At 34.5% G+C, this 17,329-nt stretch overlaps 1 protein-coding gene across 1 annotated transcript in view; it reads right to left on the minus strand.

Annotated features, from left to right (window-relative positions):
- The window catches only part of IL1RAPL1 (interleukin 1 receptor accessory protein like 1), a 770,120-nt gene that overhangs the window by 658,546 nt on the left and 94,245 nt on the right, over positions 1–17,329 (minus strand). Inside the window, exon 2 of the mRNA XM_088144810.1 lies at positions 3,082–3,187. Coding sequence (XP_088000936.1) covers positions 3,082–3,163 — 82 coding nt within the window. The 5' untranslated portion in view covers positions 3,164–3,187. The remainder of the gene's footprint in view (positions 1–3,081; positions 3,188–17,329) is intronic.

The following is a 17,329-nucleotide window of genomic DNA, read 5'->3' on the forward strand; positions in this document are numbered from 1 at the left end:
ATTATTATTATTATTATTATTTAATATGGCTCCCACCAGCTAGGAACAGCACACCAACTTAAAGGAGGGTTTGAGAATAAGAGGGAAATCACCGTCAAGGCAACTATGAGCTAGAATTAGTATCATTTAAAAATTGATATTATGGGTTGAACTGCATCCTTAGTCCTATTTTGTCTTAACTTTACTATCTGTGTGGCTGGATGCTTATTATTTCTTGGAAGATGAGCTGTGACTTAAAGTCTGCAGGGTTTATGATATTTTCCTTTGTGCTCTTTTCCCATTATATTTAACTCTCAATTGTCTAACTGTAATCTGCATTATAAGTAACTTGAATTTCTTCTGAAATCACAATCTCATTCCAACAGGGAATATGGTTACAGAAAAGCAAGACTGCTGAAAGCAGAGGATTCCCCCCCCCCTTTTCTTTCTGAATAAAGGTGAAGAGAGGAGTTATCTCTGGGAAAGAGTGGCTGGTGGTTGGTGGCAGTGACCAAGACTCTCAGAAGGATTCTGTGCAGATTCAATGGTACAGATGCTAAGAAAAGGGTAAGGAACTCCACTTGAGGGAGCCAGAAGGACCAACCCACATCATCCCTATGCATGGATGTGCAAGTACTCACACTGTTACATGAGCTGAACAATGCAGATTTTTCTTTTTTTAATGCTGTCTGGTTAAATTCTTAATTTTCTTAATTACAATCAGAAGTATTTCTGAAGCCAAATTTCCTGTTAAAATGTATGTTGGTCATAATTCAATATAAACTTTTTCCAAGTGCACAACTGATGGTAATTCAGTTTGGTATACTGTTGACTATAATTCAGTGGAAGGTGGAATAAAATAGTATATGGTTTTTAAGATATTTGTTTATTTATATAATAGAGTGTTTTTTGGGGTTTTTTGGTCTGTGCTCAGTCATTGCTGACCCTGCAGTGACTGCTTGGACGAGTCCTTGCAGTTTTCAAGGCAATTGTTTTTTGGAGCCAGAGCCTCCTTCCTAGAGCAGAGCCCAGCTGGCTAGCGCAGGAGGTGGGGTTTCCGTTGCTTCGCGCCCTTTTTGGGCGCGCACAGTTTTTTCGCGCTTACCGGCAACTGCTCCCAACTCCTTTTTGCAAGGCGCCGCCAGCATTTTTCCTCCCACCAGAGTGAGAGTACCCATTTATCTACTCACGTGAGTTTTCGACCTGTTGGGTTGACAGGAACTGAGGAGGAAACAGGAGCTCACCCTGTTTAACGCGAAGGCTGGACTCGAACCGCTGAAGCGTCGACCATTTCTGGCTGGCAACTTTCAGCGTCATTAAGCCGCTGCACCACCACGTCCCCTTTAATAGAGTGTATACTACTTTTCTAATGCACATGTACCATATTATGCTATTATACTATTTAATTCATTTTTTTAGTTTTCCTCTGATTTCTTCATTTTATATTAGTTTTATCCTTTCCCAGTTTGTATTTCAAAACTATCCTTTATAAATAAAATATCAAATAACAGTAAAAAATGCCTTGCATGAAGATATTGAACCAAATATAATTATGTCTATATACCTACAAGACTACCTATGAGTTATTTCATGAAAACAATGATCAATAATGATTTTTTTTTAGATTTTTTATCCTGCCTTTCTTATTTTTATAGATAACTCAAGGTGCAGAACATACCTAATACTCCTTTCTCCTCCTATTTTCCCTACAAAAATAACCCTGTGAGGTGAGTAGGGCTGAAAGAGAATGACTGGCCCAAAATCACCCAGCTGGCTTTCATGCCTAAGGTGGCCCTAGAACGCACACCCTCCTGCTTTCTAGCCTGGTGCCTTAATGTTTAGCATTTATTTAGCATTTGTAATACTTGGATATTTTGGATTTAATGCATTCCTTTATATGCATAACAGGAAGTATATAAATGAGTCACTTGCTGACATTAATCCTGCTAGTACACTTTCTTTCAAAAAGCAGTTCTCTAAGATAACTTAAAGGTTAAATTAAGTTGCCTGAAAAACAAGCAAATTTGCTACAAAAGAAAAATCCCTATTATGAATCTTTATTAATATGAAAATTAAGTATGTAGCTATCTCAAGTTCTCTTCTTTCAGTAGCATTTTCTGATATGAATATTAGAAAACCATGCTGAGAATTAAGCATATTTTCAAAAAAACCAAAAAAAAACCCTACTTGTTAAGCTCATTTACATAATTAAAACCTCTGTGCATAATACCATATCTTTGTAAAGAATTATATACAGTCCAATTCATGGATTACAAACACCATTTCAAACAATAGATTAATTGAGCACTGATTTTCACAATACATATTGTACTTTAAAAAAAAAATAAATCTAAATTCCAGTACGCTGAAAAACTGGAATCTAACCCAAATCATAACATCTGGTTACAAAATAATTAAGTCATTATTAACTAATGCATATATTATATAATATAACATATGTTATGATATATATAATCCATATATTAAAGGAATAATAGAACCACCATGCAATTGAACAAACAACTGAATACAAAATTTGGAGGCAGCACATGAAAAACTAAAGATGCAATCATAGTAATATGAATTTAATAATGATGCTTTTTAACACTTCCTACCTAATATGTACAAATTTCAGGTTTATTATGGGCCATATTTCCAAAACTGAATCTTTTACTTCAATAGAAAATCTGTACATCATCAGCAAAACTATATAACATAGATACAGTAGATTTTTTGTTTTTAACCACCCATAATCTGTAAGATTAGTATCCAGATTTAGTAACTGAACAGACCCACCAAAATCAGTTGGATTCTGATTATTATTTTTTTTAATTTCTATAGGTTTGTTTTAAGCATGAATAAATTAGAATCTAATCCTTTGCCATTGATTAACCCACTGAAAGTTATTTCTAATAAATTATGTTTAGTAAAGTGTGTGTAAAACAAATGTAAGAGGTTGAAGGACCTTTTGTCCTACAAAAAGCCACTTTTTTGCTCTGAAACCATTTAAGTGCATATGCACGCACATACACAAAATACATATACATAAATATGCAATTGCATTTCCATACATTTTGACAAAATGTAGAACAGTCTTCTTACCTGAACCCCTTTTGGTCACAACCTTGAAACTTTGAACAAGACTAGCATAGAAGAGAATTAAGTGAGGAATTGGAATTTTCATCTTCTAGTTCTCCAAGGCTGTTCCCTAAAGCAAAGATAAGAAATATTTGAAATATTTTCTTAGCTTTTGATGACAGAATTTTAAGTCAAAAAAGTAAAATGATACAAACATGCTGTGATGACACTGTAAGTTCACCTCTTGCAGTATACTGTATATATTTAGAGAATGTTAGTTATGTTTAAAATTACTTTTAATTATTTTTAAAACCATAAAAACCCTCCTTCCCACCCAGTGACTTACAAGTTAAAACATTCAAACAATGTACAGACATGTTCCAGAAGTACTATTGTCCCTTAGAAAAGTGGTAAAATCTTATTCCTATGAGGAATAGAAGTATTCATATAGATATACATACAGTGTATGAAGGAAACTATACTTCTTTAAAGGAAGAATGTATAGCTCAATCTAACAAAGTTAATTGTAACCACATTGCAATTAATGAGAGTCCAGTAAGCTTAAGTTTGTGTTGAATTATGGCCCACAATATTATATTTAAATGACTATTTCTTCAGCAGATTTTTATAATTCAAGTCAAATCAGGCTGTGAATCAGACTCTTTAAGCCATCATTATTCATCTGTGCCTTCTTAGAAGCAAAATACTAATTTATGTTTAGATTGTTCCTCTTATGTGAAGAAAGTGACATTCCCACGCAGTTACTTATTATTCAAATTATACAGCCAAATAATTCTAATATACTCTGAATATTTCTTCCATATCTCCCCCCTCCCCCCAAACACTGAGGCTGGAATACATTGAGGCAGGTTATGGAACACCTCTTAACCTGACAAGTATGAAATTTAGAATCTAGCACAAAGAAAGAAGGGTTGGGATTGCAGCTGGGGGTCCATGTCTGGCTGTTATACATACAGGATCTGTTCCAAAGCTGCACTTCACAAAAATGAAGTACTGATTATGTGTACATTCCTATGCAATTGGTATCTTGAACACAGAGGTTGGCTAAGGGGAGAAGACCTGAACTAAATTTTGGTAGCTGTACATTTTTTTCTAGTAGTGCTCTACCAAATCTGTCTTCAGTATTTCTTTGGGCAATTCTCATTCAGTTTGATAAGAAAATTGTCTTTAATAGTCACAGGAATGAAGTGAGATTCTCACTTTTTTTTTTTTCCCTAACAAGGAGACCATGCTATATGTTTGTATATGAGAGACAGAATCCCATCTTTCACTGAATCATTCATTCATTCATTCATTCATTCATTCATTCATTCATTCATTCATTCAACTTGTATGGCTAACTCACAGCAACTCTGAATAATATACTAACACCATTGCTTCAGCAGTCTGCAACATTTCTGGCTTCTCATATTTCAATTAAAGCTCAGGAGAAAGCATTCTTCCCCTTAGACTTTTTCTCATCAGGAGAGTGGTCAGCCAGCATGGTTGCAGAATGATGGAGACATCTGTAACAAAAAGCAGACCAAAGCACCAAAAGTATTTTCAACCACTTTGTTTTAAACATTTCACCTAAACAGATCTGAAAGGAATTTAAAAGTTTCTTGAGTCTTCTTTGGCTTCAGATACCAAAAACAAGTATCATGAGGGTGGAAGAAGTTTCAAGAAATGGAAAATGCATATCAAGTAGACTTTAGTATATGAAACAAATACAGGACAGTGAAAAAAAAAATTGTGCAGTCACATTACAGAGAAAGATGGAAGTACCACATGTTTACCAATCTTCATATTTTGAATAGAAAAACTAGAAATGCAGCAACAATAGAAACCTAGCCAGAAAGAGGAATTCAGATATTTTAATACAACCTCACAGTTACTATTTTAGAAGCAACTAAGACTATTAACAAATAGTATAATCAAACATTATAAAATTGGGTAAAGCTGAGGGGAAAAGTCACTACTTTTACCAGTTCTTTTGAAACAACCTTGTAACTGGTTTTATTGGATCTCCTTCTAAGACTTGAAGGAGGTTCAATCAGCCATCCCCAACAAAATTTGAAGGGAAGAGTTTAAAAGGATACCAGAAAACAAACATGCATATCTGTTATGGAAAACAGATTTATAGAGCCCAAGATTGATATTCAGAAACTGTAAATATTTTAAAGTGGACAAATAAAATGAAACTATTCAGAGGTGAAGCAGAACAGATACAACTAAAGCTATGATACACTATATTGAATATTATACTGAGGACATGAATTGAATGTTTCTGTCAGCCAGGTTCCATCTTTTCCTTCACCGCACTAAGCAATGAGGCAGGAAATCTTGATCTTCAGTCTCCAGAGGACTAGAGAGAATCAGTTCCTTGCTCTGCATGATGCTAACAAATATTATCCAAAAGAATCACTGACGTTTAAATAGCATTTTAAGATCAATGGATAAAGTCTGACTGTGATAACCACAGCCATTAAGGTCTTCCTGCTGAAGAAAGCATTGCCTATAACTGAAGAAATTTAAAACTACAAAGCATTGGCAAAACAGAAGCACAGGTATGAAGTCAGAAGGGAGAAAAAAGGAATAATAGTAAAGAAATGTAATCGATAAATTACAATTAATCCACCCAAGCTTCTTATAATATTTTAATAATGAAAATAATTTGAAAGTGGGTGTGAGCTGTTTCGGTCAAAAGGTATTATTATAAACACTTTGAGGGGAAAAAAATAGTAATGAAAACATAAAAACTAGGGCTGTGAATTTGGCTAAATCTTAAGCTGGTCACTTTGGGTAGCTCCTGTGGTTCTCCAAGGTAACACATATTTTTCTCCAAAAAGATCAACACCAAATCTAGAGCATGTCATTTTTTTTCTTTTTTTAATACTTTGATGAGTTGCAAAAAATGGGCATCTTCTAACAGGATATTTTTATTAAGGCAGTTCCAGGAGATCAAACTCTTTTTCCATTTCCAAAAGTCAGAACATATTAGACAATCATAATAAAAGGTATCTTTGAAGACACACACAGTTTGAAAATTGCTAAATTTTATTTGCTAAATTTTACCTACTGTTTCATTACTAGGTGGCAATTTTTAATGTTTGTGATTTAACTATTAATTATTAACCTTTCTCTATTAAAAATAGACTTTATAAACTGATAGAGCTGGTTAGAAATGGGTTTATCAAATTGAACACAAGGCCTTATTTGTCCAGCATAGTTATAAGCATATTAATTCTGAAACTGCACTCGCTTCTGTATACTCAGTTTACTGTTTAAAGGTCTTGACAAAATTGTCACAAAATGTATTTATATCATTCTGAAATCATAATTGTATGCTGTAAAAAGCTGCTCAGGATTCAGAGTTTACATTTTAAGATAATTTTCATGCTCTAATGTCTCTTTGATTTGATAGAAAAACGAGTACAATTCACAGAATTCTATAGAAAGAAATATTTTCTTATTTTTATAATATGTTATTAATTTTCTTGAACTTTAAAAAGAAAAAACACAAAATTTATGAATACAATTCAGATAGTTCAAATAAGAAATAAAATCTATATTAACAATCTAATGAATTAACATAAATGTATAAGAATCAAATCAGAAAAATAAAAATAAATAAAAGCAGCATTTTCCTACTCATCTTCAATTTCAAAATAATAGTTACAATTTTGTACAAATTATTATAACTCAGTTTCTTAAGACCATTTTTCTGATCTTTCTTTGCCATTGATAAAGAGCCAATTCAAAGGTTGAGAGTTGCTATGCATAACACTCATGTCAGCTATAACATGAAAAAGAAGCATCATTTAAAACACACACACACACACACACACAAATCAGCTAAATTAAAATTATGTCTAAGGCAGCCTGACATTAGGACTAGATAAGCTAATACTGGAAATGAATTGGGACTGAATATCCAGTGGGAAGAATTGGAGTTTAAAAATGGGCATTTTTAAAATCCATGATAAACGTTTAAAACCTGCAGTCCACAGGTGGCCACTGGTCATATAAAGTGTGGCCTGCAGAAACTCCAGGAATCATGTCTGCTTATCTTTTGGCCAGAGTGTGGAACGGATCATTGGTTTCTTGTTCAAAATAGTATAAACCAGCAAGGTATAATAGGAATATATGGGATAAGACTCATTCTTACAGAAAACTTCCTTCCTTCCTTCCTTCCTTCCTTCCTTCCTTCCTTCCTTCCTTCCTTCCTTCCTTCCTTCCTTCCTTCCTTCCTTCCTTCCTTCCTCCCTCCCTCCCTCCCTCCCTCCCTCCCAGTTAATTTAACTTCTGGAGATTACCTGGACAAGTTCCTGCAGTTTTCAGAGGTGGCTTGCCAGTACTTTCTCCCTGGGGCTGAGAGAGAGTCACCCAGCTGGCTTTGTGACTTAGGTGGGAGTAGAACTCAGAGTTTACTGGTTTCTACTCTTTAATTACTACACTAAACATATTTGTGCAATATGATTATATATGTGTGAAATACATGCTTCTGTGAATAAGCATATGTATATAGGTATGCATGTGTAGTGTGTTTGAATAGGTAAGCACATGTATGTCTGTGTATCCCTCAGTACAGCTAAGTAATCCTGTATGTTGGTTTTTTTGGGGGGGGGGGAGGACGGGGTATTGTAAAGTCTAACTTGTAAACTTGAGACCATGGCTAAAGAAAGAGTACGAAATGAGGGAATTAATCAAAGGGAAAATTCAAACTACTATGCTGCTTCAGACTCTTACAAAGCTAACAGCAAAGAATTATTGTGGAAATTCTTTGCATCATTTTTACACAGATTTCTTTTCCTATTTGCTAATTAATAATAATTTATTAAATTTATATGCCGCCTGACTCCCAGAGTCTCTGGGTGATTTACAGTTGTTAAAACATTTTAAAACAAAGAAGAATACAAAAACACACACGCACAAATACACACACACAAAAACAGCACATGATAAAAGAGCAAAGATAGCAAAGAAAACAACCCCATTGGAGAACAAAAAGGAAGCAAGGGGCTTTGGTCATCCCCTCCAAAGACCTCAATTAGAAAAAGTGTCATCACTGAAAGGTGAGATGCATATCAAAGATGCGTATGTACACTGATTTAAGAGAACTGTAAATAATATTAGGCAAAGCTACATTCCTTATGAACCTAACTTTCTTTTCTTACTCAGTTGTATTTCTTCTGAATATAACATTCTTTTCTCACTCACTATTCCTTTCCCCATTATTGTTCATGGAACCCTAAATTATCATGTATATAAAAAAAATCAAGAACATGTCCTTAAAATAAGCCATTACATGATTCTTTCTTAAATATTATTTTGTTCAGAAAGACAAGTCATAATTTTTATGTGGAAAGAAACATTTTAAAAATAGGTATCTTACATATTCATGTCGCTATTGTTTTTTTTTCATGGTAAGCAACATTATGCAAAGTACTTAAGTACTTACTAATAAATAGTAAGGACAAGAAATTAGGGACATAAGAAAAGAAAAAGTAAGCTAACTAGATCTAGTTTACACTAATACTATTCACTATTCTCTTCCAAATCCTGGCTAGTTATCCTTGCTTCCACTATGTCCATTCATACCAATTCATACACTGTCTTTCATTCTTTAAACTCCATCCAAATGCAACTGTTTGACCCATTCATTTCATATATTTATTTTGTAATTCATATAGATTCCATTTATATGACCAAAGCATACTTCTTTAGTTCTGGTCGTTCACTTTTGTTTCAAACGTCATTCACTTGGTACTCATTCATTCTTGACCGCAATTCTTACATATACTTAAGTAACCTATCCCACTTACTAACTCCCACCAAATTATCAATGTTGGTACCAAAAGTATCAAATTGCCAAATCAAACACCACATGTTTCCCCTGACATATCCAACTTCCACTTCCATATAAAAGGTGAGGAAAATTCTATTTTATATGCCACCACTTTTCTTCCAGTTGATAAACGTTCATTCTTTGCAATTATTATAAGCTGGTATCTTTCTACTACTATTTGCACATCTTAAAATCTATCCATTCACCTACTGATAGTAGACTTTATACCAAGGCAGTATTGGTTCATAATTATTATATACCACCAGCCACGTGCAAAAGATGACAGGCAAATATTTCACTGGAATATATTTATGCTTCCAATAAGTTTCATGAATGTTTTTCGGTATAGGTCACTTCATCAGTCAAGATAATTCAAGGCATGCTTATACTAATGACAAAACTCATAAATGCTTGTTGTGATAAATTAATTGAGATATCCAGCTGATGGCATTAATACTTTGCCATATAAATTATCTAAATGTTATATACAGGTTAATTATAGGTTAGCAAATATTAACTGATACCAGAAACAAAAAAATAGGCAGCATTATTTAAGCTTTGAAGTTGTAAGCCTAAATAGAAATATTTAAAGTACTTTCAGTTTTTAATTATTAGAGAGTGAAAATACTTGGGCTACAGCAAGCTCTATGAAAGGCTGAGCCTGGATGCAGACCTTCTATGTCCAATATTGTTAGCAGTGATACAAACTATGCTGCTTCTAAGATATTTATTGGTATGTCACTGTACATGGATGTCTGAAAGAGAAAGTGCATAGCCCGATTGAGCTTTATCACTGGAAGGCCAAGTCAGAAATGCCCACCAGCTCTTGGGTGGTTTGCCAAGTGTACCCTTCCTGGACCAGTATAGCCTGGACAAAATGATCCATGCCTTAGCAGCTTTATGTAAAGACTACTGTTGTTTTCTGGGTGGGGCTGTCTTTGAATATGATCCAGATGCTTCAGCTGCAGAATTAAAGTGTTTCATGACCCTGTGGCATTAAAGACTGGGTTCTAGGGAACCTGCATTGCTGGCCTGTTTGTTTGTTTGTTTGTTTGTTTATTAAACTTGTCCCCGCCCATCTCCCCCCAATGGGAGACTCTGAATGGCTCACAACCTATTAAAACAATAAATAAATATACAATTAAAATTTATAACAGGATACATTTACAAAAATAAAAGGAAAAAATCCAGGAGGCCGATGGTAGCATTGTTGCATTGTTACTGACAATTTGTGATAATTATAACTTAATTATTTGTTAGAATATCTCTTCTGCTATATACCAACCTGCCTTTAAAGATATCTGTAGTGAAAAATACCCAGAATGTCAGTCACCCAAACAACAGCTTTCTTGTTATGGTGCCTCTTCTCTGGAATTTCCTTACCTTGATAGCTTCAAAACTGCAATTTTATCAAATGTTTCATATAATTGTTCATCCAAGCTTTTGTTGCTCTTATATTTTTGCTGCAGATCTGTCTATATTTTTTATTGTTTTTTACTTTTAAATATGATGGGGTTTCTTAATTGTACATGTTCCTGTCTCTTATACAGATGGGTAATTTTAAAATATATGTATAATTTAAAAAGCAGTGCCTGTTTTTTACATTATATACTTTGACTTTTCACTTTGTGCATTTTCTTCCCACCATCAGCTCAAGACTATGTGGTTAGAAGACTATATCTTGGGAAGAAGCATCAGGGTGTGGTCAAGGGCCAATGTTGAAGCAGAGTTGTACCATTGAGACACCAGCACTTCTGTACATGGATTGTGATGTCTCAGGCACAAAGGAAAGGGGCAAAACTTGCATTATGATGGCATGATTCTGCTTCATAATTTTGATGAAAGCATCAGAGCCTATGGACTCTTCTAACACTGGGCAACTCCTCTAACCATTCCTTAAACATTTAGTTTCATCCCTATCTTTTAGAAAATCAAAGAGTCATAGTAATGGATGTATGGTATTGGAAAGGGACATAGTATTGGAAAGGGACATTTAGGTCATCGAGTCCAACTAATTCCTCAATGCAGAAATCCAAATTAAAGCATCCCTGAGAAATGGCTATCCAGCCTCTGCTTAAATAAATCTGGCAAAACGTAGCACACACTTCCCTTGGTAATTGGTTCTATTATCAGACTGCTCTTAGAGATAGAAAGTTTTCTTACTATTCAACCAGAATCAATTTTCTGATAACTTAAGGCCATTATTCCATGTCCTGCACTCTGGGAGAATAGAGACAGGACTTGACTTTCATCTGTGCGATATCCCTTCAGGGCTGAAAAGTATTATCATATTCCCCTTAGACATTTTTTCAAGGCTAAACATTCCCAGTTCCCTGGGTTTTCTTTTTAAGACTTAATTTCCTCGTCACCACTGGTGCACTATTGTACTTGCTTTCTTGTTTCTCTGAATATGTCTTAAAATATGAAGCCAGAGTTTAGTAGAATCTGGCCATTGTAGAATATAATCAACAGTTACTACATCTTCTTTTACTTTTCAGTCCACTTTTTGATTGCTAACTTTTTGTTGGGTTTATTTAGCATTCTCAACTTGAAAAGGTGGAGATTTTTTTGATCTGCATGCTTTTCCTTGTAACTCTTGACTGACAAGACCCTGCAATAAAGGCTAACAACATGTTTTTATTTGATATATTTCTACATAGCAGGGTGGCAAATGCAAACCTCCATCTTTCTTCTTAACTAAGGAAAAAGAAGAAGTCCTAAATCTAGAAACTATAACATAAGAACAGTACTCCACTGTGGAAGATTTTGAAGATGCTAAGAAAAAAAAAATATGGGACAAACAGTTGGGAAATTGGTTTGTTAGTAGCTTATTTCATAAATGGCACTTCAATTCAGACTGTAAAAAGCTTCAAATGTTCAAAGAAACTCTGAATTAATGAACTAATAAAAGAGGCCTGGGGGTTCCTATCATAGTTCTTCAAGATTCCGCACCTTATTCCTAATACTTGCTTTAAAACTTGTTATTGAACTCTGTGTGATACATACCTCTTTCATTATGCCTTGCAGTTTGGAATTTGACATTGATTACTGTATCAGGTCACCATATACAATTTAAAAACAGGATGTACATGAGGCAAAATCTTTGCGTACTCAACTTCATATGTTTTAGCTCATTTTCAAAGTCAGTGAAGCAGGTCCAGTGTTTGTTTATCCTAGCTGTAAGTGCCTTGGCTTGTAGTTTAATTTAATTTAATCTATCTTGTTTTGTTAAAAGAGCTGACAAGAACAAGCTAGCCAATTTTTGCTATTCCGCCCATTGTGTACTATGGAAAATATTCAGTTAATTAATGATGTACAACCTCCTCTGTTTTCGCCTCCCTACATGTAGAAATGTATCACCAAGCAGAGAAAAAATCAATTTCTCTTGAGATTTCTCCACAGAATGGCAGACTCATATAACACACATGATATAGTTTCTAAGATACGGTTTATGAGTTGGTGTGATGTACAAACCAGGGCACACTGGCTTGTTCAACAAACTATGATTAAAGCAAACACTGCTTTAGCAAAATATGTGAATCCAACCTTTGGAACAATTGAAAAGAGAGAATGGTTGATAGCTTCCCTAAGCAGATGCAGTGTTTATGAATCAAGGTGGTCTATAGAAGACCTTAGCCTCTGACATGACAAATTTTCAGCCAAGTACTTTATAAACTTGCAGTGAGATGTTTTAGAGGTCAGTAAGTAATCTAAAATTCAGATTGAATCAAATCAGTTTAAAAACCACAGGGTTTTAAGTCAACTCCTAAACAAAACCCATTTCATTGTTTTTCTCTCTTTCTCTTTGTGTAACTCCTGAAATATTTAATGTATTTAGATGATCAAATGTTTGTATGACTTGAGATGTTAGTTGCATATCATTATATTGAAAAAGTTTTACAAGGCAGATACAGAATATATTCAATACAGTGCAAACTCCATTGGAGTGTATTAAAATGCCAAAATGATTTGAAATGGTACACATCAGGACTTTAATCCTAGATGTTCAATTTTCTGCCCTCAGAAAGTATGGACTACTGGGACTCTTTTTTTTTTTTTTTTCTTCAGACCACTGAGAGCTTGTGAATGGAAATCTCAAATTTTCTCTGGAGAATTTACTATAGTATATTGCAATCATAAAGCGCCAGTACATACTGTAGTCCAAAAAGTGTCCTTTGGCAATTCCAATAGACACTTTGGATGGGACCATTCACTGTATTCCCCCAGCAATCTCCATCATTCCAGACAAAGTAAAGTTGCACTCTCTTTGCACTACATTAATGAAGCATTAAATCTGTCTCTCATTTTTAACCCCCATGGATCTAAATGCAATTTTTCATGCTATAGTGCTCCCCAGAAGAATAAATAAAAATTCCCTGTGTGAAATGAACTACTTTCATATTTTAACAAATGAACTACTGCAAAATAAGCAATATATAGCTAATTAACTTGAAACTCTCACAATAAAGTGACCATCCCTTCTGGTAATTAACAGCTCAATTATGAAGAGATTAATTATTATGTGTTTGTTTTTTTAATGCTTGCACCCCTGCTTTTCTGTCAGGAACATTATAAAAAATCTTACCAATTAAAAGAACAATAAATAAAAGTCATAAGAGGCACTTTAATCTGAGCTAAAATTTAGAAAATAACTCATATTCAAGGTGCTTGCATTTTATCACCTCACAGTTGCTTACCCACAGACATCGTTTAGTCCTATTCCTGTTTTGCTCAGATTTCATTTGCCCTTAGTACAAATGGGATTTACTCGTTTACTGCATTAAATCATACCTATAGTATAGTAATGAAGTTAAGACCAACAAATAAATTTTACCAGGGGTAAATTTTGAGATGGACAGTACTGTAATATAAAGAATAAAATATTTCTCTCCGATCATGGTTTCCCAATTATGTGACATAAACTTACCCTTTGATTTATAGCTTTGACTATTGAAAGTGCTCCTTGACTCACCCACCCACCCCTCCTTCCTTCTTCCCTCCCTTTCACCCCTCCTGTTATTTTATATGTTATTTAGCATTTTGACTATAGAAAGAAGATGTTTTATAATTAAAAAGTGTTGCATTTAAGAAATATTCTGCATTTTATCATTTCAGTATCATTACTGTACAAACAATCATACTTTCTCAGAAGATTATGCTTTCACTGGCATTTTTTCAGAGGTTTCTATTCCATATACTAGACAATTATGTCAATTTTCATGTGCATCAAAATGTTGTATGTACATATTTAGATTGTGGATGTTCTTATGGTTCTTTAAAGAAAAAAGCTCTGACTTAAGATTTGAATGCTGTGTCCCTCCCCCCCCCCCCCCCCGACTACTGCATTCAGGCATATGACATAGCAGGCCAATAAACTTAGATATATTCATTAATGTCATATGAAAATTTACCTACTATGAATGTAGAATTTTCTTTCTCCCCCTCCCCCCCCAATCTATTCATGGACATATTTTATATGAACTGGATTTTACAAATGTGTGAATTTAGCTCTGATGCCGAACAATAACTGCCACTTTGATTTTGTTCAAATTCTCCTTTGTTCAAAAGTAAGTTTCTTGTGGCTCATTGTAACAAATCTGGAAATTTATAAAGTCTGCAAGAACATACCTATGCAATTTTATGGTAATTTCTTCTAAGTGTATATTGGTTCTCTCAGCCTAAAATATTAATTTCTGTGCACATTGTCCCCAGTATATGCAATTTTGCAAGTGATTTTCTCAATAAGTTTTGAACATTCCCTGATATGCACATTTTGGCACACATTGTCAGTTCATTTTTGTATGTTTTATACCTAGAATTTGAGTTAGGAACTAAATCACAAATAATATAAAAATGCCAATGATAACATATAGATGTGTTCCTTTTGAAACAAGATTGGTAAAGCTTGATAACATGGAACCCCATCACTGATGGACTACAAAAAAGTGATAAACTTTTCAGGAGATTACTAAATCTTGTTAAACTTTTATATTTTCATTGAATATTGTGGGTAGCATTTTCATAATCTCACAAATTTGAGAATTTTGTGAAATTTGGTGTCACTGGGAGAGGACATCTCAAATTCCTGGCACTTGGTGCCTGAGAAGCATGCCAAATCCTAAAGTGAGTACTTCATATTAAAAAATGTAAATAAATTAAATACATCAATACTGAATGTCTAAGATTAATTTGGAATTCCACTGTGTCTGAATTTCATATGTTCCAACTTATTTCAAGAATAACAACAACAAAAATACCTATTACACATCTCATATTTTTAAACTGATCTTCATATCAGTGTTTCTCCACCTTGGCAACTTTAAGATGTATAGACTTCAACTCCCAGAATTCCCTAGCCAGCATGGGTGAATTCTGGATGCTGAAGTCCGTGCATCTTAAAGTTGGCAAGGTTGAGAAACACTACTTTACATCTAATAAAATGTTAGACAATAACAAAAGATTTGTGAAACATTATGCATGTCTTACTAAGTCTTTGCACAAAATATCCATGATTTTCCAGCTGACTAGCTTTTGGTATTTCTTACAAAGCTTCATAGAAACTTCTGATACAAAGACACTGTCATTTCATTCACTCAGCTGGCATTCACTATAGCTAAACCAATTCATGTCAACTTGTCCTCAAGCCACTTTCAGATCTTCTGTGTCATGGTGAAGCAATTTATTCATTTCTGATGAATTTATGTTTTATCAGTGATAATTGATGCCAAATCCTATAATGCTTTCAGAGAGCTGGGCACCAGTGGCTGTGGTATTACAGATTATCTCTGTTTCATAGTTTGTGAGTTCCAAAAGCCTTGAGCTGAAATATAGCTTTTATATTTAACCTATTATGCGCTTTCCTAAGTAACATGGCTGTGTAAAGTTTAAAAGGAATAATATGGCTGTGTGAAGGAGTGTTTCTTTCAAATTGTTCCTTTGAAGCTACTTTGTGAAGCAAAACTTGCCCTATCTTCTAACAGCAATGTGAAATGAACACCTTATTTTCCTCTGCCTCTGCTGTCTTTCACTGCCTTATACATGAAAAGAAAGCTGAAAAGAGCTTTCTTGGAAAGTGTTGTGGCAAAAGACTGAGAGGGGCCTTCTTCTGCACTGCTAGTTGAAGGGTTTCCTAGTCTGGGTACCTCCAGTATAGGGTGTTTGAAATACCACAGCCCATGTGAACTGCCTTAAGCCCTCTAGGTGAATGAGAGGTATTTCTGAATCCAGGCAGCCTAGTCTAGGGATCTGGGTATCCCATAGCTCAAATATCTGATGCCGTACAAGGGGTCTCCCTAACTTAGTAGCTATGCAAATCCTGAGAGGACACAGGTACTACATTTGTAGCCCCACATGCTCCAAGTACCTTTATGAAAGCAAATTTGAAGCACTGCAAAGCCCTAGAAATTAACCACTGTTAATGGAGTAAAAGTTTGCTCATAATAAGATTGCAGAGGTAGTTTTGCAGCAAAGTATTTTGGAGTCCCTAAATATTCAACTCAATTTATTGAGTTTTGACCACAGGTCGTAACAAATAAGGTAAAACCTGCACAAAAGTGGCCATACCTTAATAAAATACATTAAAATATACAAAAATCAGTAAAAACATTAAAACAGTGTTATTATAACTGCTAAAATATTAGAAAACATTAGGAACATTTAATAAAATATTCTCTCTGTTTAGCAGCAGCCCATGCAAAGCTTGCTAATTTCCACAGCAGTGTCTCCTTGTCTAAATTCATTAGATATTCAATTTTAAATGAATCAGGCCCAAATTATTTTCTTATAAGCCCCAAGTGGGGCTTCAGAAATTTTCCACGTGCTGAAGCAGAAATAGGACACTACAATAAATAATGGGTAAAATCTTCTATACTTTCCTTGCAACAAGGGCAGAATCACATACTATATGGGATATTGAGAAATTGGCCCTCTCTAGTTGCTGATGCCATTTGCTGGAACTGTAGTCTTGTAAGGACCCCTCGGAGGGATGGCATTGTAACACACCTCAGATAATGTTTGCATTCAATTTTGGTTTTATTGAGTACATACTATACTAAGGAGCAATTATATTTTGTGATCATTTAAACAAATTTCTTTGGCAAAAGACATCCAGCTCCATGTTTTTAAATAATAGACTATTATTGGTGTTATTTAAATTCAGAAAGAATTCTGGGAAAAACCAAAGGTACACATATGATTGGATAAAAATGTAAACCAACCGGTGCAAGAAGGAATGGAGAAATGCATTTGATCCAGGATGCACTGCTTAACTAGTCAGGGATCAGGTAGTTTGAGGGGTCTAGCCCAATAATTAAATGCCCTTACAATTTTTCTAGCTTTAATTGGGTATGTACCAGTTTCTGCATTCCCCTTTCTCTATGGATAGGAGTACCATTGGGTACACATAAAACTGTTCTGAGGAGCTTG

This window comes from Python bivittatus, unplaced genomic scaffold, assembly GCF_059951505.1.
Source record: "Python bivittatus isolate LINGU-HERP-01145 unplaced genomic scaffold, Pbiv_v1 ctg000350_np1212, whole genome shotgun sequence".
Classification (NCBI taxonomy): Eukaryota; Metazoa; Chordata; class Lepidosauria; order Squamata; family Pythonidae; genus Python; species Python bivittatus.